This window comes from Plecotus auritus, assembly GCF_963455305.1.
Source record: "Plecotus auritus genome assembly, chromosome: 9".
NCBI classification, from domain to species: Eukaryota; Metazoa; Chordata; class Mammalia; order Chiroptera; family Vespertilionidae; genus Plecotus; species Plecotus auritus.
The window spans coordinates 76,989,950-77,015,988 of record NC_137783.1 but is presented as its reverse complement, the minus strand read 5'-3'; the positions used below and the strand labels follow the sequence as shown (position 1 = coordinate 77,015,988).

Here is a 26,039-nt window from a genome sequence, read left to right as displayed (position 1 = left end):
GACTTCAAAGCATCACAACACTGGCTGGATAATTTCCTTCAGCGAAGTGAACTGTCTTTAAGAAGATCTACAACATTGTTTAGGTTGGAAGATACTCAAGTTATTAAGCGAGCACTTGCATTCAAGTCCTTTATTGATGATGCTGACTTCTCTAAATACAATCTTTCCAACATGATTGCTATGGATGAAACTACATTGTTTATGGGCCAATCATCTCAAACAACAATTGAACAGCGGGGTGCCTCCTTAGTGTACATTCCCTCCACTGCTTACGAAAGTGCACGTGTTTCCTGTATTTTGGCAGTTCGTCTGGATGGCACTAAAATCCCACCTTTAATCATTTCTAAGGGCAAGAAGGAAAAGATTGAACGTGTTTTGGGCGTTTTTATTCTTGAAACTGAAAAAGCCTGGGCCACACAAGCAGTTATAAGGAAGTGGGTCGATTTAATGCTGCCGCTGGTTATGCGAGGGAGCCAAAGAGGTCTGCTAGTCTGGGATGCAGCCAGCACTCACCGCGCTAAAGACATGAAGACATTTCTTCACGAAAGAAAAATAGATCAGATAATGATTCCCGCAGGAATGACGGCCTATCTCCAGACTCTTGATATTGCAATAAACAAGCCATTCAAAGACAATTTGCGCATGGAAATTAATGACTACCTTGAAAATAAAATGGAGAGAAATCAGCGTGGAAACTTTGTGAAACCTAAACTGCAAGAAGTTGTGACTTGGGTGAAGAATTCATGGGAGAAAATCACTGACAGTTGCATTGCAAATGCACTGCGAGCAGGCTACCTTGACAAGAAGTACTCATTTAAAGACAGTGCTATTGCTAAACATGAGAGATTTGGTCCACTGATTCTGAAAGAAATGGAGTCACAAGAAATTCGCCAGGAAATTCAGGAATTGGATTGTTATGATGATGTTCCAGAAGATGATGACATGATTGTCATTGAATAAATGAGTAAATTCTTGATACTGTAGGATTCACAGTTTGTCTGGTTTGTGTTGACAACTACTGTACTACCGTACTGTATACAGGTAATAAATTTCCTTTATTTTCATTTAACAATAAATGTGTACCGTATTCTTCTTCATGGAAAAATAAGACATCCCCTGAAAATAAGACCTAGCGTGTCTTTGGGGCAAAAATTAATATAAGACAGTGTCTTATTTTCGGGGAAACACAGTATTACTCTTTTATTAGATAGGATAGAGGCCTGGTGCACGGGTGGGGGCCAGCTGGTTTGCCCTGAAGGGTGTCCCGGATCAGGGTGTGGTTCCCTTGGGGCGTGGGGCGGCCTGGGCGAGGGGCCTGTGGTGGTTTTCAGGCCGGCCACGCCCCCTGGCGACCCAAGCAGAGGCCCTGGTATCTGGGGTTTATTTTATCTTCTACAATTGAAACTTTGTAGCCTGGAGCGGAGCCAAGCTTTCTGCTTGCTCCGTGGGGGCAGCCATTTTTGGGGGGATTTATGTATCTTCTATCATTGAAACTTTGTAGCCTTAAGCAGAGGCCTGGGCCAGCAAGGGCAGGCGGAAAGCTTGGCTTCCTCCATCGCCGGGGAAACCCAAGCCTCCCTCCTGCCCTCTGTGGCCGCAGCCATCTTGGTTGGGTTTATTTGCATATTCGCTCCTGATTGGCTGGTGGGCGTGGTTGTTGGGCGTGGCTTGTGGGTGTAGTGGAGTGGTGGTTAATTTGCATATTACTCTTTTATTATATAGAATATATAATAGAGAAATATGCTAATTAACCAGGACGCCGTAACTGGTCAACTGGACAGGAGGAGGTTGTGCGCGCAGCATCGGGGGTGGGGTGACAGGGGCCTCCGTGCACCTGTGCTGGGGCAGGGCTGATCAGCAGCACCGCGGATGCTGCAGGGCCAGGAGAGGGAGGCAGGGCCAGACCAATGACTCGAAGGTGGGCGGCGCCACACAATTCTGAATTGCGCGCTGGGCTCCTAGTACTTTCTTAAGACTGGAAGCACAGTAGGTTTGTAAATACTGGCACCAATCACCACAAACACATGAGTAATGTGTTGTGATATGATGGCTACAATGTCACTAGGCAATAGAAATTTTTCAGCTTCAAAATAATCTTATGGAACCACCAGAGTACATGTGGGCCTTTGTGGACCTAAACTTCATTATGCAGTGCAAGATTACAATATTCTTTTTTTTTTTTTTTTGTCATAGTGAACTTTCCTTTATTACATTATTGCTTCCTTTTCTCATCTGTCCCAGGTCTAACTCTATAGACCCAAAATAAGCACAATAGCATAACAGTTGGCAGGCAAAGACAAAAGCTTACAATATTCTTTTAAAATTTTATCACAATGGATAAAATTTCCTATGAACAACATATTTGCGTCCCTTCTTCCATGTTCTATTCAGACTGAACACAGTGTATTATGCCTCCGGTATGCTTCGGGATATCTACAAGGTTGTAGAGAAGATGTCACTCCTATTCCACCTGTCCTATTCCAAAGAACAAAGGAGACATTTTAGGAATACCTATGTTTTTCCTGAACAATCAGTATTTTTTATTTTCAGACACTAAACCATATATACAATTGTAATTTCCTTTTAATTTGGATATTATAAAGCACACAGAGAAAATTTTGATTTAACATAGACCTTTAGAGCATGGGTTTTGTTTTCTTTTGGTACAAACTGTTTCCCTCATTTTATATTCTTTTCCTTTCTTTTTCCCTAATTTCCACAACTATTGATTTTACACTAATAGGTTGTTTATAATTTTGTAAGTCACCTCCACTATAATTCTTCTGGGAATGAGAAACAATATATATTTTTGAAATAAACATATCCCCAATCTACATAAGTGGATTGTGAAAGAAATTAAGTAAATTATATTTTTGTCTCAGGGATTATGGCAGACTCAATGTCTAAAGAAAATTTTGTAACAGTATGTTTAAAAATTATTAATAAACAGTAATATCATCAAAAAACTGTTAAAATCTATGACTCAAGTGCCAGAGAAATTAAGGGAAATCTTAAAATGTTAAAGCCAAAGAGGCAAAACTAATCTAAGGGGCCCATAGGTTGTTTTGCTTGTTTGTTTACTTCATATTTTAAACAACCTTTAGACTTAGAGAAAAATGGCAAAAATTGTACAGAAAATTCCCATCATATATTCCACACAGCTTCTCCTAATGTTAGAGCCTTACATTATCACAACACAATGATCAAAATGAGGAAATTAACATTGGTGCGATACTATTAACGAAACTACTATAGGTGAATTTTCCCAGAAATGTCCTTTTTCTGTTTCATGAAAATGTCACAGTATATTTAGTAGTTATATAACCATAGTCTCACCCCAAACTATGACAGTCTTTCCTTGTCTTTTATGAACTTGGCCAGTTACTTTGTAAAATGTCCCTCATTTAAAGTATAAGGTCCACATTTCCGAAGACAGGAAATAGAAATCCAGACCTTGAAAGAGCAGCACCCAATACAGTAATTAGGAAACAACCTGCCCCACAGAGGGAAGACTAGGAGACTTGGTTTTTTCTGTCTTGGCTCTGAGATAAGGCAGTGTGTTTGAAATACTATGACTATGAAAATTCACCACCCAAAAATTTCCACACCTCAAAACTTATGGAACTACAATGAATAAAAATTTGGAGGATAATTATAACAGTAAATGTTTATATTTAAAAAAAGCAATGCTGAAAATTGAACAAATTAAATTATGAAGTTAAGAATGTAGATGAAAGCAAATAAGAGCAAAAAACGTTTAATAAAATAAAAAATACACACTAGATCAGATTAAAAAAAAGTCTTGTTTACTAAAAAAGACTAATAAAATTATGAGACTTCTGACTAAATTGAGTGATATCTAGACAACAGATTAAATAAGGAAAGGAACATTTTACTTTAAAATCATACTATTAAAAGGAATAGGATTAAAAATGGCAGCAGAGTATGTGGATGCTGTACGGACATGCTCCCAGGAACAAACTGGAATTACAACTAAAATACAGAAAAACTTCCTGAATAATCAACAGAAACCTCGCCAGGAGAGAACCCTGACACCAGAGGACCAAAAGTGGAGACCGCATAGAGACTGGTAGGAGGGGTGGAGGTGCAAAAGAGCTGGCCTGGTGCCCACAGACAGCAATGAAATCCCAGAGAGATATCTCAGCTTTGGGGAGTTGCCACTGAGAACTCTGGGATCTAATCCCCAAGCTGGGTCCACCAGCAGAGAGAGCCACAACTGAGAAGGGTACCCACATAACATCTGGCTGTGAAAAGCAGCGGGGTGCTGTCTGCCAGGGAGTAACAGCTGAAAATTCAGGCACCCTCTTTTTTTTTTTAATTTAATTTTATTGTTTAAGGCAGTCTTGGGCAAACTATGCCTCGAGAGCCACCTGCGGCTCCCTTGAGTGTTCTAACGCCACTTCTTCAAAATAGACTTGCCCAGGCCGAAAACCGACTTCTGCGCATGGGCCACGAAGTTTCAATTGCACTGTACATGCACGCACGCACATGGTATTTTGTGGAAGAGCCACACTCAAGGGGCCAAAGAGCAGCATGTGGCTCGCGAGCCGCAGTTTACCGACCACTGGTTTAAGGTATTACAAATAGTAGTACATATGTCTCCTTTTTTTTTCCCCCAGTGACCTCTCCCCAGCCTCCCCAACCCCCCCCCCCCCCGCCCCGGCACTTGCCCTCCCCCCACCCCCACCAGTGTCTTGTTGGTTGTGCTTATATGCATATATACAAGTCTTTCGGTTGATCTCTTTCCACTCCCCCAACCCTCCCCTACCTTCCCGCTGTAGTTTGACAGTCTGTTCAATGCTTCTTTGCCTCTGTCTATTTTTGTTCAACAGTTTGTAATGTTCTTTATAGACCGGTGGAACAGAACAGAGAACCCAGAAATCGACACAAGCCAGTATGCTCAATTAAATATTTGACAAAGGAGTCAAGAGCATATAATGGAGACAAGACAGTTTCTTCAATAAATGGTGTTGGGAAAACTGGACAGATACTTGCAAAATAATGAAACTGGACAACCAACTTATACCATACACAAAAATAAACTCAAAATGGATAAAGGACTTAAACATAAGATGGGAAACCATAAAAATCTTAGAACAGGCACCCTCTTAAAGGATGAATGCACAAAATTCGCTGTGGAGCCACCCACCTTGTGCTCTGGCAGAGGGAGGGTGAAGTGGACTGGAGCTGTGAGAGCAGAACCCAGGACCGGGGATAGAGCTCAGAAGGCCAACACCCCAAGTTTCCTGGGCTGAGTCATTAGCTCACACAGTGGAGGACATCTTTCCCACAGACACATTTGCCTTGCCTGGGGGGAAGACAGTTGACACACCCTATTGGGAAATACCTTGCCCTGAGGCCACTTAAGAGATTAAAAATAACAATTAGCCTAGACTAAGGCTAAGGATGTCCAACTGATGGCTTAGGGAGCTGGCTTAGGCCAGAGGCTCTGGAACTGTGAAAAGGCACCAGGTCTCTAGTGAAATGTAATTCACAAGAGAACAGTAGATAGATGCCTCAATCTTTCCCTTTAATTGTCATTTTTCAAACTAAGAGACATTTTTATTTCTTACTAAATGATAAACCATGAAACTAAAGACTCAAGTTCAAAATATTTATAAGTAGTAAATATAAAATCATTGTGTACATTACAAAATTAAATAGGCTTATAATGTTTTCCAATCCACTTGCTTGTCTAAATGGTTATAGAAGTCAAAATGTAACAACTGTTCAAACATAGATTTTACTCTAGTTAGAATTCAGAATTTAATACACTGTGTATAAAAGTTCATACTGTTTTTGTTGATGATGCTATTTGCAAAGTTGTAGTTAATAAACATGGTCTTGAAATATGAGTTAATATATTTAAACAGAGGACTAACTCAGAGAAAAGAGCATAGTAAGCTACCTGATATCAAAAACTGATTTTTCCAGGAATTTCTGACTTCTCTAATAATTGAAAAATCATTTGAGTCAGGATAACTGCAGGTGCTGAGCCATGAGTTACCACATCTGCTGAGTTCATGAAAGCCATTCAGTGCAATGTTACTAAAATAGAATTAATCCTCAAATGTTGGCAATAAAAAAAAAAACCATGATTACATTTTAAGAATAAATATAACATATTTTAAGAATTTTGCTTTTAAATTACTGTGAAATCCATGAAAAAGTTCTAGAATGTCAATTCAGGCACCCTCTTTTTTTTTTAAATTTAATTTTATTGTTTAAGGCAGTCTTGGGCAAACTATGGATAACTGCAGGTGCTGAGCCATTTAGGAAAAAAAGAACATATAGCTAGCGCTTAAAAAAACATGTAGCTCTTATAGAAAAATAAATGTTACTGTTATAAAACATCTTTTTATAAAAGAATTAATTGTATAATTAATTGTATGAGTTACATTTAAAGTAACTTTAAATCACAGGAGTAAAACAAACATATTTTGGATGAAACTGACAGTATTCAATGATATTTTACTAATTTTAACAAATGTATTAAGATAGAACTATTTGGTTCATTTAAAAATTTATTCAAGGTAAGACTGGAATAACATTTTAAAATAAAAACTTGTGGGGTCTATAGTTTTAAATAAATTAATGTTATTTCTTTTAGGCTCAGTAGGAACATTTTTTCTAAAAGTTAATCTTTTCTTAGGTTACCTGAGAACTGATCATGCGTTGAGAAGAGCGAGCAATATTGGCAGGCAGACCAAAGAAACTAGGTTTGTCATCCTCTGGGAGTTTTTCAATGACAGAACGATAGTCCTAAATATAAAAAAGGGAAAACAATTTAAAAAAAAAGATTGAACTTCAATCTATTGAAATCACAGACAATGCTATAAAGTATTAAATTATTATTATCATATTACATTTCTACATAAATCTCGCTTTCATTTTGTATAATCAGTTATCTGTAAGAAATATAGGTGGACTTGGAGAGTGTTAGCTAAATGAAATAAGCCAGTCAGAGAAAGACAAATATCACGTGATCTCACTTATATGTGGAATTTAATTAATAAAATGGAACCAGAAGCATAAATACATGGAATAGACTGGCCAGTGCCCAAGTTAGGCATGACTGGGTAAAGAAGCTAAAGAAAGGGATTTGATAAAGAACATATATACATACCCTATGGGCATGGACAGTAGTTTGGTGAAGGCCAAGGGAGGGGGGGTGGGAGTGGGTGGATGTGGCAAAGGGCAGGGAAAAAGGGGGACACCTGCAATTATGTCAATATTAAAAATTTTTAATTAACAGAAAAAGAATTATAGCCCGACCAGTGTGGCTCATCAACTGTGAACCAGGAGGTCACAGTTCAGTTCCCAGTCAGGGCACATGCCGGGGTTGCCAGCTCAGTCTCTGGTAGGGGGCATGCAGCAACTGATCTATAATTCTCTCTCATCATTGTTTCTGTCTCCCTCTCCCTTCCTCTCTCTGAAATCAATTTAAAAAGAAGAAATATTCTTTGTCATTACTACCTCCTCATATTTAAATTATTTGATACTATATTTTCTTAACCTAACTTCCCACATTCAAAGGAACCCTGAATTGATTAAAACAAACATATTTAAGTGGCTACACCTAGTATGTGCAAGATATTATGTAGAATGTTTTCAGGAAAGCCCTGTAATTATTTTCGTTGTGATCTACAAGAGTGTAGTTCTGCTTATATCAAAAATAAATATTCCAGCAATCTTTTTCTTTTAATTTATAGAAACCCCAGAAATCTATATATAAATACTCTGGCATGCAAGCACTGCTTTGTAAATCACTTTATCATAAAGCATTTCCTCAGTTCTCAGTTTTCAGTTAGCTGATGAAACACACTGATAATCCTATCATTTAATCCCAAGAATTACCATGAGCATTGCAGACATGATTTGGCAAGTATGCATCTAGATGGGCAAGTAAGAGTATATACCAACAGGATTTATTCAGTTTGGCCCAAAGATGAAAATTGTTTTATTTTTATGAAGAGACAAGTTATTTTAAGGCAGGTATTGTATCTGCATATAAACTGTTCTTGCTGAAGTAACTATTCTTGGTGAAAACACTCATCTTCTGCTCCCTTCGCACCATCATCTTTTTCCTATTCTTGGCAGCTGCCCCTGAAGTATTTCCAAGGAAACAATCAGATTCCAGGAAGCCCAAGACCTAGAAATATGTCTGATTTTGGAAAGACATGCTATGCTGTTCTTTGAAATTATTCCTTTCCTATAGTTCAACATCTGTAATCTTCCATAAGGATTCCAATCACAATTTGTAAACATATGCATGTATCCTATCTAATAAAAGAGTAATATGCAAATTAACCATCACTCCGCTACACCCACAAGCCACGCCCACAAGCCAATCAGGAGAGAATATGCAAATAAACCCAACCAAGATGGCTACGGCCACAGAGAGCAGGAGGGAGGCTTGGGTTTCCTCGGCAATGGAAGAAGCCAAGCTTTCCGCCTGCCCTTGCTGGCCTATGCCTCCACTCAAGGCTACAAAGTTTCAATGATAGAAGATACATAAATCCAAACAGAAATGGTGGCAGCCATGGAGCTGGAAAGAGCAGGAGGCTAGGGTTGCCTGCGGCAATGGAGGAAGCCAAGCTTCTGCAGCCATGGCCGGCCCAGGCCTCTGCTCAAGGCTACAAAGTTTCAATTATAGAAGATACATAAATCCCAATAGAAATGGCTGCTGCCATGGAGCAAGCAGAAGGCTTGGCTCCACTCCAGGCTACAAAGTTTCAATTGTAGAAGATAAACCCCAGATACCAGGGCCTCCACTTGGGTCACCAGGGGCCATGGCTGGCTTGCAAACCACCACAGGCCCCTCGCCCAGGCCACCCCACACCCCAAGGGAACCCCTACCCTGATCCGGGACACCCTTCAGGGCAAACCAGCTGGCCCCCACCCGTGCACCAGGCCTTTATCCTATCTAATAAAAGAGTAATATGCAGATTGACCATCACTCCAACACACATGATGACTGCCCCCATGTGGTCAAAGATCCTGCCCCCATGTGGACACAGGATGGCCACCACAAGATGGCCAGCAAGGGAGGGCAGTTGGGAGGGACCAGGCCTGCAAGGGAGGGCAGTTGTGGGCGATCAGGCCAGCAGGGAAGGGCAGTTAGGGGTGACCAAGCCAGCAGAGGAGGGAAGTTGGGGGCGACCAGGCCTGCAGGGAAAGGCAGTTGGGAGGGACCCAGGCCTGCAGGGGAGAGCAGTTAGGGGTGACCAGGCCTGCATGGGAGGGCAGTTAGGGGAAAACAGGCTGGCAGGGGAGCAGTTAGACATCAATCAGGCTGGCAGGAGAGTGGTTAGGGGGTGATCAGGCTGGCAGGCAGAAGCGGTTAGGGGCAATCAGGAAGGCAGGCAGGCAAGCAGTTGGGAGCCAGCAGTCCTGGATTGTGAGAGGGATGTCCAACTGCCCGTTTAGGCCCGATCCCACCAGGATTGGGCCTAAATGGGCAGTCTGACATCCCTCGAGGGGTCCCAGATTGGAGAGGATGCAGGCTGGGCTGAGGGACACCCTCCTCCCCGTGCACGAATTTCGTGCACCGGGCCTCTAGTATGAGTATAATCTTGTATACATGCATGCATTTGTAAATGTGTATGTGTAGGAATGTGTGTGCGCTTGTGTTCCCCTATTCCTGGGAAGCTTTCGGATTCTTCCTCCTACCTAGGTCAATTAGAACAGTAAACATTGATTCTCATAAATCATCCTATAAATTTAAAACTATTATTTTATTTCTGTTTATATGCTGTGTTTATTTCAAAATAGCTGTGAAATTTCTCATCTAGACTGACTATTGTCTTCTCTCTACTTAGGACTATATATGGACATGTTTCCTAAATAATAGGCAATATCCAGGCTGATTTATGCCCACTTGAACACAAAAGTATCCCCACTTTTACACTCATGTGTTCAGCAATTGTACATTTCAAATTTCCCTTTGCTACTCCCTTCAACATTTACCTACACACTATATCTTATTATCATCAGTCAATCTTCAGTAAGTATCCAAAAGCAAATTGGACACCTCGAGTTTAGAGAATCAGGCTGCATATTGGTATAACAAATAATCCACATTTGTGAATGATAATTACTTGTGCATTTAGAAAGAAACAACATATACTTAACAAATGATACCATTTATATAAAGCACAAAAACAGGCAAAACTAATGCAGGCTGTTAAAAGGAAGCATAAAGAGGAATTATGGGGAGTTGATAATGTTGTTTCTTTATCCCAGTGTGGGTTACACTCATGTGTTCAATGTATACAAATTAACTGCAATCCCATTTAGGATATATACTTTTCTGTATGAATTTTGTTTTTCAATGTAAACCTCAAACAATAGAGATGGAAGATTTTTCAGAGTACATTTTCTGAAATAAATAAATGATAAATAAGCATGTGATATATCTATTTTCTCATTCACTCTAAGGTTCTTCCACCAGAAAGTGAACTCTGCAGATGCGTCAGAATCCACAATGTCTGGAAAAGGGCTACCATTGGGCAAATGTTCAAAATATATTACTGAATAATAAAACAAAACAGATGGGATATTTAGTAATATAACATATAAGATATACGAGTAATAAGTTTAGCATAGGTTTTCAAGCTTTTATTTTCTCATAATGATGTTACTGAAACAGAAGTTTTCTTGAAAAATATTTGACAGGAAAAGGCACACTACTAAGAGAAAAACTATATAATTGTGTGCATATATATTTATATCTTTGTAATTAATGAACAAATGTATGATTATAATACTCTAATAAAAATATTATTTGGGCATTTATACAAATATAGTTTTGAGGTAAAAATAAACTAGAATTGAAGTATTTGGGGCAATGGACTATATTCAGTACTATTTTCGGGGGAAAAAACCGTGCATTCTAGGAAGTTTCCATAGAATGACTCAAAGCAAAAAGCTACATCTGGTTAAAATAAGTACACATACACAAAAATGTTCTATGAAAGCCAGATAAAGTGAATCCCTCTTATATTTTTAGAGCTGCTTTGTTAAATTTATAAGCCAATATATGTAAACAGACATTTGTTAAATATTTTTTAAATTTCTACCATATTATTAAATATGTCAGAACACTCTTATGCCTACTTAGGATGTAGCATATTCCCCCACTCCAGATCTTCAGAGCAGTTCTACATTTAAAATTTTCCTTTGCTACTCCCTTCAACATTTACCTACATACTATATCTTATTATCATCAGTCAATCTTTAGTAAGTATCCAAAAGCAAATTGCACACCTAGAGTTTAGAGAATCAGGCTGCATATTGGCATAACAAATAATCCACATTTGTGAATGATAATTACTTGTGCATTTAGAAAGAAACAACATATATTTAACAATATAGAAATAACACAAGTATATATCTGGTAATAGATTGACAAGGATTAATTTTACCTACCAAAATGCTGCAGGATTTTGGCAGAGATAAGGAATATGGGAAAATACTTTTCTTGTTCATTTCATTTAATACATCAATTACTGAAGAATTAAAAAACTGTTTCAGGTATGATTGAAGAACTCTAAGGTCAAAATAGTTATCTATACGTCCTCCATAAATAGCATTTTCAAGTAAACCATGGACGAATTCCCACTGTACATCTTTGGTACCTATAATTTAAAAATACTTTTATTAGTTTCATTTCCCAGATATTAGAAAAATTTTTAAATATTCTAAAATAGCAACTAAATTCCAGACTCCAATTATATGGAAATATAGACTATAACAATATATTTAATTCACTAAGTCATTTTTAAAATGCTCATTAATATTAATATAATGTCCATTAATATTCATTATTATTAATAATTAATATCCAATAATCACACAATGGCTAATATTTTTTGAGAGATTATTTAATCAAATAAAAATTTCCAAGTGTTTTACATAAATAAACACTTAAGAATCATAACAAACAGAATTGTTAATATTATCCAATTATACAGATGGAGAAATTGAGATACAGGGAGGTTAAGTCACCAAAATCAGAAAATCCCACAGATTGGGACTGAAATGAGTCATATTCTTATCTGCCACGCAATACTGTTCCTTAAACTGGAAATTCCTTAGAACATATTCAAAACATAATTTTATACAATGATGAACTTAGATCGTAAAGTAATCTGATTAATAGGGAAACACTACTAAACACCTTCACACATTATAGTCTCCTCAAAGTCATGATTTTAATAGTCAACTTTCCATTTTCTATTCTAATAGAAAAGTAATGTAGTATAAAAAAACCACAGGGGACTTTGCTATAAGCTTCCATTTTGCAACAGAGATATCCTCTTAAAAAAATTTTTTTTCAAGGAATGAGGATATTTTTTTCATTGATTTTTAGAGAGAGAGACACATCAATTGGTTGCCTCCCACAAGTGCCCCGACCAAGGAGGAGGGGAAGGGGGGTTCCAGACCTGCAACCCCAGGTACTTGCCCTTGACTAGGAATCGAACCCCTGACCCTCCGGTCCACAGATCAATGCTCTAACCACTGAGAGATACTGGCCAAGGTCAGAGATAGCCTCTTAATCACATTTCAGTGGTAATGTTAAAATGTGAGAATCATATCTTAGGTCTGAGTAAATATAGGAAACACAATTATATTTAAACTAGCTAGTTAACATCAATGCTAGCCTTACTAGTTCAATTTCATTAAAATTTTATAATTCAGAGATCATTACAGAGATTGAAGGCATAGGTGATTTAGGCTGCCTCCTGCAGAGCAAGGGCCCCTCTAGGGTGGAGGACTAATTAAAGTTGTTTCCCACCTATATCCTACTATCAATAGTGGCTAAGTAGCTACAAGGGACTTCAGCAGGACTTGCCAAGTTTCTAGTTCTGATGTTCAGTAAATAATACACTAGTAATGCATATGTCATTCATTCACAAGTAAGACATACAGAAACATTAATATACATTTCAACTTAAAAATACAAACAACCATCACAGAAAATATTTTATAGAATTTTTATTAAAAATCTTATTTTTCTTATACCCATTATTCTCAAGACACGTTTTATTTTGTTTAGGATAAGAGAAAATAAATAGAACACAAATTATAACATAGCAATAGTAATAACAGTCAATCATTACTGATAGCTTACCCAATATACTAAACGTACTAAATGTTAAATACTTTACATGGCATTTCTCATTTAAACTTCTCACAAGTTGAATCAACTAAAGTGGTACCTACTATTATTCTTATTTTACAGATCAGGAAACTCATACTTAAAGGTCAAGAAACTTGTTGAGATCTCATAGCTACATAATCTCTACATCAACTGCCTTCTATAATTAGAACTTTTTCTCATTTTTGTATTTAATTCTACATTTGTGGAGTTCTCTTAATGTCAGGAAATTTTATAAATATAAGATCATACAGTTAGATTTTTGCCATGAGATTTAGTATTATTTTAAAGTATCTGCCTCTTATTCACAACAATTCAATGATGTGATAGACATAAAAATCACGTGACACTATTAATTCCATAACAACCTTGAAATACAGTGATGAACAAATCATTTAAACTCTGTTCTCTGGTTTCCTCATCCTAAAAGGATACTAATAATATTTGCCTTACAGTGGTATTATAAAAATCAAATAAATGTTCAAAAGCATTTTGGAAAATTACCAAATCTCTGTGCAAGGTAAAGTATTAGTACATATCCTCCAGAAAACTCTCTGTCAAATTAAAACAGTAGCGCATGGAAGTCAGAAAAGAGGTTCCCCTTGACACAGCATGGGAAAATGTTGAGTCATGTGTGAAAAGAATAGAGGAGGTGCTTTGGGAATGTTGGTAATGCTGTTCATTGATTTTGGGCTAGTTACATTGGTTCAATTTATAAATATTTATTGAGTTTGAACATTTTTATGTACTTTCCTGATGTATAATTTAAAAAAATTGTTAAATAAACAGAAAACTATTTGTCATTAGCTAATAGTTATTGCTTGATGAAGTGGAAAGAAGTAAATAGAACCATGATGTGATCTGGACATGAAAGGAACAGAAATTTTCAAAGCACTGGATAACTGAGGATGAGAAAAATAAAAGAATCCATGGTGATTCATAGGCTTTGAACTTAAACAATTACATGAATGGTGGTGCCATTTACTAAAATGGGGCAGATGCAGGGAACAATGGTTTGGCAAGTTTGCAGGTTGGGATGGGGGAAAAGGGATCAAGAGTTCTGTTCAGGACATTTTTAAGCTTGAGATTCCTATCAACATAATCTCTTCTCTAATCCATCATGTCTAAACTCTAGTGTCTCCTTGCCTGGGTCCTACATAATAAACTTCAGGGGCTGTTTTTGTCTTCAGAAGGCAGAGAACTGGTGGCCTCGGGGATCAGATTATGTAGATTTGTTTGCTTTTTGCTTCCTAAAGGCTACAGAGCAATTAGATCTCTTAGGAGTTATATCAAAAACGGTTACCACACTAGATAAGAACTCTCAGAGAACACAAGCATGGCGGCCAGGACATAAATCACAAAATAAAAAGCAAATTTTATGAAAGGAAGTTAAGTCACTTTTGAAGAAACCATGATGTTAATATGTCATTTTTTTTCATTAACAACAGATAAAAATTTTCATCACTAGAACCTACCATCAAAGAGCCTGTCAATAATGTTGTAACCAGCCCGAAGATCTGATAAAGAAAACTCATAAAATTTGGTCCAACCCTATCAAAAGAAAATTTAAAAGTATTAAAGAACTATAAGCAGTGTTCAAAGACATATATATATATATATACACATATATACTGTATATATATACATATACATCATAGTCCTTACAAACTTAAAAACAATGTTCAATACATGCTAAAAATCCAATTCTGACAATTTTTAATAAACAATGAAGCTAAAATAATAGTCATATTTTAAAACAAAATTATTTACCTCCATAGGATGGAAAATACTTTATAATACCATAAAGCTGTTATCACTGAAATATGTGGCAATAGAATCATAGAGAGAGAACAAATTGGCATAGTAAATTTTGAGTCTACATACTTGGTACACATTTAGTTCCCATAATTTTAAAACTTTATTGTTGAAAGTATTTCACGTCCCCTTTTTTATCCCACTGATACTATTTATCCCCCCACTCCAGGCCTCCACCACCCTACTATCTGTGTCCAAGGGTTATGCATATGTGCATACAAGTTCTTTGGTTGATCTCTTCCTACACATCCACCCACCACCGGCTTCCCTCTGAGATTGCACAGACTGTTCCATGTTTCTATGTCTCTGGATCTATTTTTTTCATCATTTTATTTTGTCCACTAGATTACACATATGAGTGAGATTATGTGATACTTGTCTTTCTCTGACTGGTTTATTTCGCTTAGCATAATACTCTCCAGGTCCCTCTCTGCTGTCTCAAAGGGAAAAAAATCCTTCTTTTATACGGTTGCATAGTATTTCATAGTATAAATGTAACACAGCTTTTTTATCCACTCATCTACTGATGGGCACATGGGCTGTTTCCAGATCTTAGCTATTGTAAATTGTGCTGCTATGAACATAGGGGTGCATACAATCTTTCTGATTGATGTTTCGGGTTTCTTAGGGTATATTCCTGGAAGTGGGATCACTGGGCCAAATGGCATTTCCATATTTAATTTTTTGAGGAAACTCCATACCGTTTTCCACAGTGGCTGCACCAGTCTGCATTCCCATCAGCAGTGTGCAGGGTTCACTTTTCTCCACATTCTCACCAAAACTTGTTGTTTGTAGATTTTATTTATGGTAGCCATTCTGACTAGTGTGAGGTGGAACTTCATTGTAATTTTAATTTACATCTCACTAATGATTACTGACTGAGCATTTTTTCATATGCCTCTTGTCCATCTGTATGTCTGCTTTGGAGAAGTGTCTATTTAGGTCCTTTGCCCATTTTTAAATTGGATTGTCTGTCATACTTTTGTTAAGCTGTATGAGTTCTTTATATATTTTGGATATTAATCCTTTATCAGATGTGTCATTGCAAGTATGTTCTCCCATACAGTGGGCTCCCTTTTTGTTTTGTTGATGGTTTATTTTGATATGCAGTCCCATTTGTTTATTTTCTCCTTAGTTTCCCAAAATCTGTGCTCTTGAGAAGGTACTTGGATACAGAATATGTGGGATTTTCAGTAATTTTTAGACCTCCAACTGGATAGGTCAAATAAATAGTTGGATGTATAAGCTGAGAGCTTAGAGAATTAGTCTGAGTAGGATGTATAAATTTGGAGTTCACTATTTGGATATTGTGAAAACAAAAAAGACTTAAACTTCCCTCACTAAGTTATATCCTATCCTATATAATAAAACCCTAATATGCAAATCGACCTAACAGCAGAACGAGCGGTCGCTATGACGTGCATTGACCACCAGGAGGCAGACGCTCAATGCAGGACCAGCGGCAGTGATTGGGGAGCGGGGCCAGCAGGCGATGCCGGCCGCCAGCCAAGGCGGGTGCCAGCAGGGGCCCCCCAATCACCCTGCCCTCTGGTCGCCCCACAGATGGCCCTAATCACCAGCCAGGCCAAGGGACCCTACCCTATATATTGGGAACAGTCTATTAGATTTAAAAATTAAAACCTGACAAGGCTACTCTAACAATGAAACAGGATGATGCAGCGATGACATGCATGGACTCTGGCTTGCACATTTTGTGGTCAGCCCTGATGCTGACACTTATGACTGTGTCACAAAGCCAATTACTTAACTTCTCTCTGCTTCAGTTTTTCAACCTTAAGATGGAGAAAATGGTACTACTGCCTCAGAAGGATCATGTTATGTACTATTTTTTATAATCAGGGCAAAAAATGTAGCTGCCCATACAACAGCAAGATGCCTTTCACCTGTATGAAAAGAAGATCACTGGTGCATCCAGAGTCCTGGATTGTGAGAGGGATGTCTGACTGTCAGTTTAGGCCTGACATACCCCAAAGGGACCCAGATTGTGAGAGAACGCAGGCTGGGCTGACCCTCCACACCCCGCCCCCCCCTGCATGAATTTCGTGCACCAGGGCTCTAGTTATATCCATAATGAAAGATCTTAAGGGAGACATAAGGGATATCTTATAACCCATCAATAGTTAATAAAGTTTCTATTATATTTCAACTAAATTTTCTACTAACTCAGAGTGAAGTTTTACTAGTAACATTTCTTATATCACTCTATTAAACCTTATTTGTGAAATGTTTTAAAAATTAAATATCAAAGATAAATCATACTTACAAAACTATAAAATTAGAAGATTGTTGCTATTAATATTACTTAATATAGCAATTTCTAACTGAAATACTAATTCTAAAATTATAAGAACTGTACTCTGTGTACCATAGCTACTGACACACGATTGGATAATTAATGTTTTTTAAATTATGACACAAAAATTTGAAAGATAATTTTTGTTATTCATGTCCTATTTTTTGATAGGAATAATGTCGTAAGTTGTGGAGAGGTTCTCTCTAGTATAGCCAATCAACCCCTAGTTAGTTCTGGTGGATTCCCAGGCATTAAGTGCTCCTATATGAATGGGATGAAGCCTGTTATCAAGTGCTCACAATCTAGTAAGAATAACAAGATGTCAAATAACAAATATGAAACAAAACTTACATTACATAAAGTACTGTATTAGAAGTACAACATCTATATATATAAAAGGCTAATATGCAAAGTGTCCCCTCGGGAGTTCCACCAGGAGATTGGGAGTTCGATTGCTCGCTATGACGTGCGTTGACCACCAGGGAGCGGCATGGAATATGGCGGGCAACCAGCGGCGGCAGCGGGGCACTGAGGGAGCGAGGGAAGGAGGATGCAGGAAGGCAGAGGCCGGAGGAACCATGCGGTGCCAAGGGAAGGAGGAGGTGAGGAGGTGAGGAGGTGGGGAGGCAGGGAAGCGGGAAGGCAGGGAACCTGATCAGCCCTGATTGCCTGTCAGGCCTAAGGACCCTACCCATGCATGAATTTCGTGTACCAGGCCTCTAGTACATGCATAAAATAGAGAAAGTTAATTTTGCAAATTAAATATAACCCTGCAATAAATAATCTTAGCAAAAAATAATCTTTTACTAATATGAGAAATAAAACCTGAGTTGAATTAATAATGGATCTTTACTAATGAAAGTTGGCATTTAGGGAAAAAAAAAAAAAAAGCAAAACCAAATGAGGAAAATAGGCAAAATAGGGAATTTATAGAAGTACATATCTGTATGACCTGGTCTCTATCAATTAATGGTATTCTCTTTATTATCTGCTTTAACTCCAATTTTATGATTTTCATGAGATCAAATTTAGAGTGTTAAAAATATGACATTTTCAATTTGTATATATGAAAGTAAATTGCTGTATTATCTATTAAGGGCATTTGGTATTTATAATATTTATGAATTTTTAAAAATACACATATCTTTTGGCCCAAACATTAAACATTTAGAAATTGGCCACCAAAAGTAAATGCCAAAAGAGGCAAGTATAGGCAAGTATTTTGTAACAGCAAGATAGAAAAGAATATGCATGCTCAATCAGCAATATAAAACTGCTCGAAAATGTGTATACTGACATAATGAACATAAATAATATTTTTAAATTAAATATTAAAAGGGTACTAATATTTAATAGTCTCTAAAATGCACTGGTTATTAAAATAAGCTACAGAACTATATTTGTAATGTGCTGCCATTTGAGTTAAAAAGAACATATGAGTGTATATAAATACATAAAATATGTTTGTACATTTATTTAATATTTCGTAGGGACACCCCAGAAATGGTGAAGAGTTGATGCCCTGGGAATAGATACAAGACAGGAAAGTAGAATGGGGAAGTCTAAATAATTTTTTAAATATTTTTATTGATTTCAGAGAGGAAGAGAGAGGGGGAAAGAGAGAGAGAGAAACATCAATGATGAAAGAGAATCATTGATTGGCTGCCTCCTGCACGGCCCCGACTGGGGATCAACCCCACAACCCAAGCATGTGCCCTTGACCAGAATTGAACCTGGGACCTTTCAGTCTGCAGGCTAACACTCTATCCACTGAGCCAAATAGGCTAGGGCAGGAAGTCTAAATTTTAATAGCAAACTGTTTTGAATGTTTTTCATTTGTAGTATATCATTTAATAAAAAATAAAATCTAATTTTATTATTAAAATATAATTTTTCTTTTCTTAATAAAAAGTGCATCATTATCACTATACTTCATTTGTCTAACAGGGGTGGGCAAACTTTTTGACTCGAGTGCCACAATGGGTTCTTAAACTGGACCGGAGGGCCGGAACAAAAGCATGGATGGAGTGTTTGTGTGAACTAATATAAATTCAAAGTAAAGGAGTGGAGGGGAGACCAAGAGAACTGGATAGAACAGCCGGATCCGGCCTGCGGGCCGTAGTTTGCCCACGGCTGGCAGGATTAACTGATCCATTAGTGTGAGGGCAAATGTCAGAAAAATTAGGGGTACAGGCTTTAGAGAAAGGTGGGCCTGGCTATTTCCAACCTCTGTAGTTTAGGTGTAATTCCTTCAGCAAGTTAATTATCATTGAGATCCAGTGTCCTATTTTGTAAAATGAGAAAATTAAGCATACTCTCCCCATAAATGTAGTATGTAAATTATGTGAATTAACACACTACTGTTATTTGCTATTTCATGTGTTTGACAAATTGCTGACAGACTATGTGTTAAGCACTTCTGAACATACACTATTTCATTTAATCCTCACAATAAAGATAAGCATAATTATTATTCCCATTCTGTAGCTGAGGAAACAGCTAGTTGCTTACTAGAGTTAAAGTTCATTTGCCCAAGGTCACATAGCTAAGAATTCTAGAGTCAGGGTCCAAACCCAAGTCTGTAACTTTATAACCTATGCCCTGATTTTGACATGTAACTGAAATAGAAAGAGCATAAAATGAGGCAGGTAGAGAGGGAAGTTTGAGGAAAGATTATCTGAACAGAAGTAGACAAAGTTGAAAAAGGAGGATGGGAAAAATTTAAAGATGAAAGAATGATGCAATTGGTGGCTAAGATAGGCATTTGACAAGCAGGACAAATCATGGGTACCAGCTAGAGCTGCCATGGCAATGTGGTCTACTGCATGTGATAACAGGAACAGCTAGGGCCTATGTGAGAAAAAGCTTGATGAATTCAAAGACCATAAAGAAGTCATGTGTGGCTGAGGTGGAAAGAACAAGTGGGAACCTGAGAGAAGGCTGAAGACATAGGCAAATTTTTCCTTTTGGGCCATGGTAAGAAATGTGCATTTTTTTCCTCCAAATACAACAGAAAGATATTTGATGGGTTTTAAGAACAGCAATAAAATAATTCATTTTATATATTTAAAAAATCCTGGCTGCTAAATGTAAAAAGTTAGAAGAGTTGGAAGGCTATCTTAGAAAGTAGTACAGGTAAGAGGTAATAAGGCTTAGAAAAAAAATGGGAAGGAAACATGACAATTTTTAGAAAGTAGAATCAATAGGACTTGATAATGAACTGGATAGGGAGACTAAGAAAAAAACTTCAAGAACAATTCCTAGGTTTCTTTGGAAAATTGGACAGATACATGAAAAAAAAAAAGAAATTAGACCACCAACTTACATAATATACAAGAATAAACTCAAAATGGATAAAAGACTTAAATGTAAGTCAGGAAACCATAAAAACCCTAGAAGAACCCCTAGGCAGCAAAATCTCAGACATCTCTCATAGCAATATGTTTATCAATACATCTCCTAGGCCAAGGAAAACAAAGGAGAAAATAAACAAATGGGACTCCATCAAAATGGAAAGCTTTTGCACTGCAAAATAAACCATCAAGAAAATTAAAAGGGAGCTCACTGTATGGGAGAACATTCTGGCAATGATACATCTGATAAGGGGTTAATTTCCAAAATATATAAGGAACTCATACAACTTAAGAAAAAAGGCAGGCAAACAATCCAATAAAAAATGGACAAAGGACCTACATAGACACTTCTCCAAAGGAGGACATGCAGATAGCCAAGAGACACGAAAAAATGCTCAAAGTTACTCATCATCGGAGAGATGCATATTAAAAGGACAAAAAGGAATTATCTCACACCTGTCAGAATGGCTACCATCAACAAATCAACAAATGACAAGTGCTGGTGAGGATGTGGAGAAAAGGGAATCCTAGTGCACTGCTGGTGGGAATGCAGACTGATGCTGCCTCTGTGAAAAACAGTATGGAGTTTCCTCAAAAAATTAAAAATGGAACTTCCATTTGACCCAGTGATCCTACTTCTAGGAATATATCTTAAGAAAGTAGAAACACCAATGAGAAAGAATATATGCACCCCTATGTTCACAGCAGCACAATTTACAATAGCTACAATTTGGAAACAGCCCAAGTGCCATCAGCAGATGAGTGGATAAAAAAGTTGTGGCATATTTACACAATGGAATACTACATGGCTGTAAAAAAGAAGGAACTCTTATCATTGGCAACAGTATGGAGGGACCTGGAGAGTTTATGCTAAGCGAAATAAGCCAGAGAAAGACAAGTGTCAGATGATCTCACTTATATGTGGAATCTAATAACCAAAATAAACTGATGAACAAAATAGATCCTGAGACATGGAAACATGGAACAGACTGACAAATATGAAAGGGAAGGGGGATGGGAGGGCAGAAAGAGATTAACCAAAGAAATTATATGCATATATGAATAACCCATTCATACAGACAATAGTGAAGTGAAGGCCTCGGAGATGGGGGTGGGCAGGAGTAGGGCAAAGGGGGGGTCAATCAGGGTAAAAAGGAGACATCTGTAATACTTTCAATAATAAAGATAATTTTTTAAAGTAAATGAATATCAATGCCTTTTATCGAGAGGGATATACTAAAGAAAAAACAGGTATGGAGAAGAGTTGATCTTTGAGATACTTGTTAGACATAAAACTATAAAATGATGCCTAACAATCATAGAAGGCTTATGATAGTTAATTTGTCCTAAACATTTTAATTCAAAGAAATATGAACTAGACTACTATATATAAGCCAGAAGATTAACATATTAGATTATGAATCAAGAGCCACATTATGAAATAATCCCAGCCATTTCTACTAAACTTAAAATATATATATATATAACTTATAATATATCCAAGACTAATCCTACTTACCTGTGGAATATAATTTCTTCTTTCTTGACATGCAGCATGAAACCATGCAAAACTGAAGAGAGCATTAGCTCTATGTAGATTACCATTTTTGCTAATTTGCTCAGGAGTCCAAGATTCATAAGTACGCATTAAATTCTTCTTTAAACCTGGAGGTGACTAAAGAAAAGATAACAGACATAATATTATTTAAAATTAAAATAAAACAAAATAGTATTTAACACATTTGAGAACATCTTGTAATGAAAAAAACTTTACAGCATAACCAACTTGACTTAAATTATTTTATTATTGTGTTATTTCAAAATGTACAAATATAAAACTCCTTATATCTAATAGTTAATCTCTAGTATAAATCCAAAATAATTTTTGAAATTAAAAACCCTATAAACCAATAATATTCAAAATAACCAATTAAGTTTTATATGATCATTAAGGTATTTGACTGAAACAATTTCCAACATAAAAATACATTACTTAAAGAATGTCTGCTACAAAGAACAGTCATTCCTTTGGCAATACTTGTCATTTTTTTTCTTAAATAAAAAATTTTATTTAAAAGTAAAAGAAAAATACTATTGATTAAGTACATGTGCAAATTTTCACTTTTAAAATGAAAATGTTGCCCTGGTTGGTGTAGCTCAGTTGGTTGAGCATTGTCCCATGCACCCAGAGTTTGCCAGTTCGATTCCCAGTCAGAACATATGCCCCAGTTGTGGGCTCAGTCCTCAGTGGGGGGTGTGCAGGAGACAGCCAATCAATGTTTCTCTCTCTTTCTTACCCTTTCCCCTCCTCTATCTCTAAAATCAATAAAAACAGATTTAAAATAAATAAATTGAAAAGATCTGTTTATGATACATTTATAAAATATTATCATAGAATAGGCAAAATTTTCTGAGAACTATTCAATAAAACAAGAGATTAGCCTGGCTAGTGTGGCTCCGTGGTTGAATGTCAACCCTTGAACTAAGAGGTTACTAGTTCCATTCCTGGTCAGGGCACATGTCTGGTTTCAGGCGCAATTCCCAGTGGGGGACATGCAGGAGGTAGCCGATTGATAGTGTTTCTCTCCCATTGTATTTCTATCTCTCTACCCCTCTCTCTCTAAAAAAATCAATAAAACCTATTTTTTAAAAATAAATAAATAAAACAAGAGATTAATAGGAAACTGAACAACCACTTAAAAGTTTTTAAAGATACTATTCTAAAGATTAGGCAAAATGGACAAATTATATATAATTTTTAAAAATCATACACAAATACAGATTTTTTGAAAAACAACAAAGTGAAAACATTAATATGTCAAATTAAGAGATAAGAACAAGGATATACTCCACTACAATGTCAGAGACTTAAACTAGTTTCAATATTAATGCAAGTAAATATAAACCAACTAAGCATTCAGCGTAAGAAATCAGAAAGAACAAAAGCAAATACAAATCTATGGAAAACATTAAGAAGGAAAAATAAAGAAAAAAGTAACAAATTCAGTAAACAGAAAAGACAAGTATGACCATGGTTATTTGAAATAAATTTTTAAAAACAACTAATCAAAAAAGAGAAGAAATGTAACAATTTTTAAAGATTATAATTATGTGTGCATATATGCATATATATAGCAATAATTTTGAACATAAAGCACTATGTTATTTCCTAGCATGAAATTATCTACATTGATACAAGAAATAGCAAACAAATTCACAAGCAGTAATAATAAAAGCCAAATATTCTAATTAGACCAGACAGCCAAATGACCTTCTGGACAACATTCCGAATATCCTTCTGGACGAAGCTGCAGTGGCGGGGGCCAAGGCAGAGGCGGTTGGGGAAATCAGGCAGGCAGGCAAGCAGTTAGGGGCGATCAGGCAAGCAGGTAGGCAAGCAGTTAGGGGCGATCAGGCAGGCATGCAAGTGGTTAGGGGCGATCAGGCAGGCAGGCAGGCAAGTGGTTAGAGGCGATCAGGCAGACAGGCGAGTGTTAGGGGCGATCAGGAGGCAGGTGAATGGTTAGGGGCAATCAGGCAGGCAGAGGGGTTAGGGGCAATCAGGTAGGCAGGCAGAGGGGTTAGGGGCAATCAGACAAGCAGGCGAGTGGGTAGGGGTGATCAGGCAGGCAGGCGAGTGGGTAGGGGCGATCAGGCAGGCAGGCAGGCCAGCGGTTAGGAGCCAGCGGTCCTGGATTACGAGAGGGATGTCCAACTCCCGATTTAGGCCCCATCCTGCAGGGATCCCCAGGATTGGGCCTTAACAGGCAGTTGGACATCACCCGAGGAGTCCCGGATTGTGAGAGAGTGCAGGCCGGCCAGGCTGAAGGAGTCCTCCCCGACCCCCCATGCATGATTTTGTGCACCTGGCCTCTAGTTTAAATAAAATGGAAAATGTAATGAAATTACCTCCAAAATAGGATCTTGGATAGGCTGCACTTTAAAACATTCAAGGAACATTTTTCCTAATATAGTAATTCTTCATTAATTGAAATATATACTGTGTTCTTCCTACATTCCAGGTATCTACACTAATAAAAGAGAAAGATGCAAACTGACTGTACCTTCGTGACACCCACCAGCCAATCAGGAGTGAGTATGCAAATTAACCCAACAAAGATGGAAGGTTAATTTGCATATGCAGGTGCCAAGCAGCCGGGGACCGGACGCTTGTGTCGTCGCCATGGTGACAACGCAGGCGTTCCGCACAGCCCCAGCCACTCCGCACCGCCCTAGCCGCTTCGGGCCTCTGGGCAGCATGGGAAGGCGGAAAGGCAGCTCCAGGTCAGAGTGAAGGCGGTGTTGGCAGCCAGGGGAAGGAAGGCCCATTCGTGCACAAATCTTCATGCATGGGGCCTCTAGTTATATGATAAGAACAACAGAAGAAAGAAAAATAGATCCCACCCATATGGCTCATGCAACCCGGTTCTAGAATGTAGTTTAGTAGCAGAGTATAAAGGGAGAGTAGCTGGAGAAGATTCTGTAAAGGTTATTTCTTACTAGACATTATAATAACATTGGTTCAATTACATATTTCCAAATATTAAATAACCTTTGCATTCCCTAGATTAAATCCTATCCCTGTTCCTCCTTAAATGAGACTAACAAATTCAGATGAAAAAGAAAAGATGTACTGATCTAAAATAACAGATGGGTATAAACACTAATAAGACTTTTTTAAGAAAAGGGATTATATAAAACAAAGAAGTTTCTACAAATTGAAAGAAAATGCAGGCAGAACGCCTTTTACCAGTTTTTAAATGTTTTAACTCAGTTTATTATTTTATTTATGACTTGGACCAGTTATATATCATTACAAACACATACAGTTTAGGACATATCAGGTTTAGAAAGGATCTTCCCAGTATTACCAGTTAGAAAGATAGATAGATGGATGAATGAAAGGAAGAAAACAAAAAATGTAATTTAGCTAGGTCAAAAAACACATGAAATAAAAATTGGATATCCATGTGCAAAAGAATGAAGTCACACCCTAGTTGGTGTTCTCGGGGTTAGAGCAGCCATGGGCAAACTACAGCCTGCGGGCCAGATCCGGCCTGTTCGGCTGTTCTATCTGGCCCGTGGAGCCGAAAGAGCGGAGGGTTCTCTTGCTCTCCCTCTGCTCCTTTACTCTGAATTTATATTAGTTCACACAAACACTCCATCCATGCTTTTGTTCCCCTCCAGTCCAGTTTAAGAACCCATTGTGGCCCTCGAGTCAAAAAGTTTGCCCACCCCTGGGTTAGAGCATTAGTCCTTACACTGATGGGTCTCGGTTTCTATTCTATGTCAGGGGCACAAACCTGGGTCACAAGTTCCAGTCCTGGTGGGGGCAGGTGTGGGAGGCAATCAATCGATGATGTGTCTCTCTCAC

The 26,039-nt window shown here is 37.6% G+C and overlaps 1 protein-coding gene across 2 annotated transcripts in view; it reads right to left on the bottom strand.

The window, feature by feature from the left end:
* Positions 1-26,039, bottom strand: part of DYNC2H1 (dynein cytoplasmic 2 heavy chain 1) — a 378,097-nt gene that overhangs the window by 91,258 nt on the left and 260,800 nt on the right. For both annotated transcript variants that reach the window (XM_080641013.1, XM_080641014.1), the window contains 4 exons: positions 22,185-22,340; positions 14,659-14,734; positions 11,452-11,660; positions 6,679-6,783 (listed from right to left, as the gene is read on the bottom strand). In XM_080641013.1, coding sequence (XP_080497139.1) covers positions 6,679-6,783; positions 11,452-11,660; positions 14,659-14,734; positions 22,185-22,340 — 546 coding nt within the window. The remainder of the gene's footprint in view (positions 1-6,678; positions 6,784-11,451; positions 11,661-14,658; positions 14,735-22,184; positions 22,341-26,039) is intronic.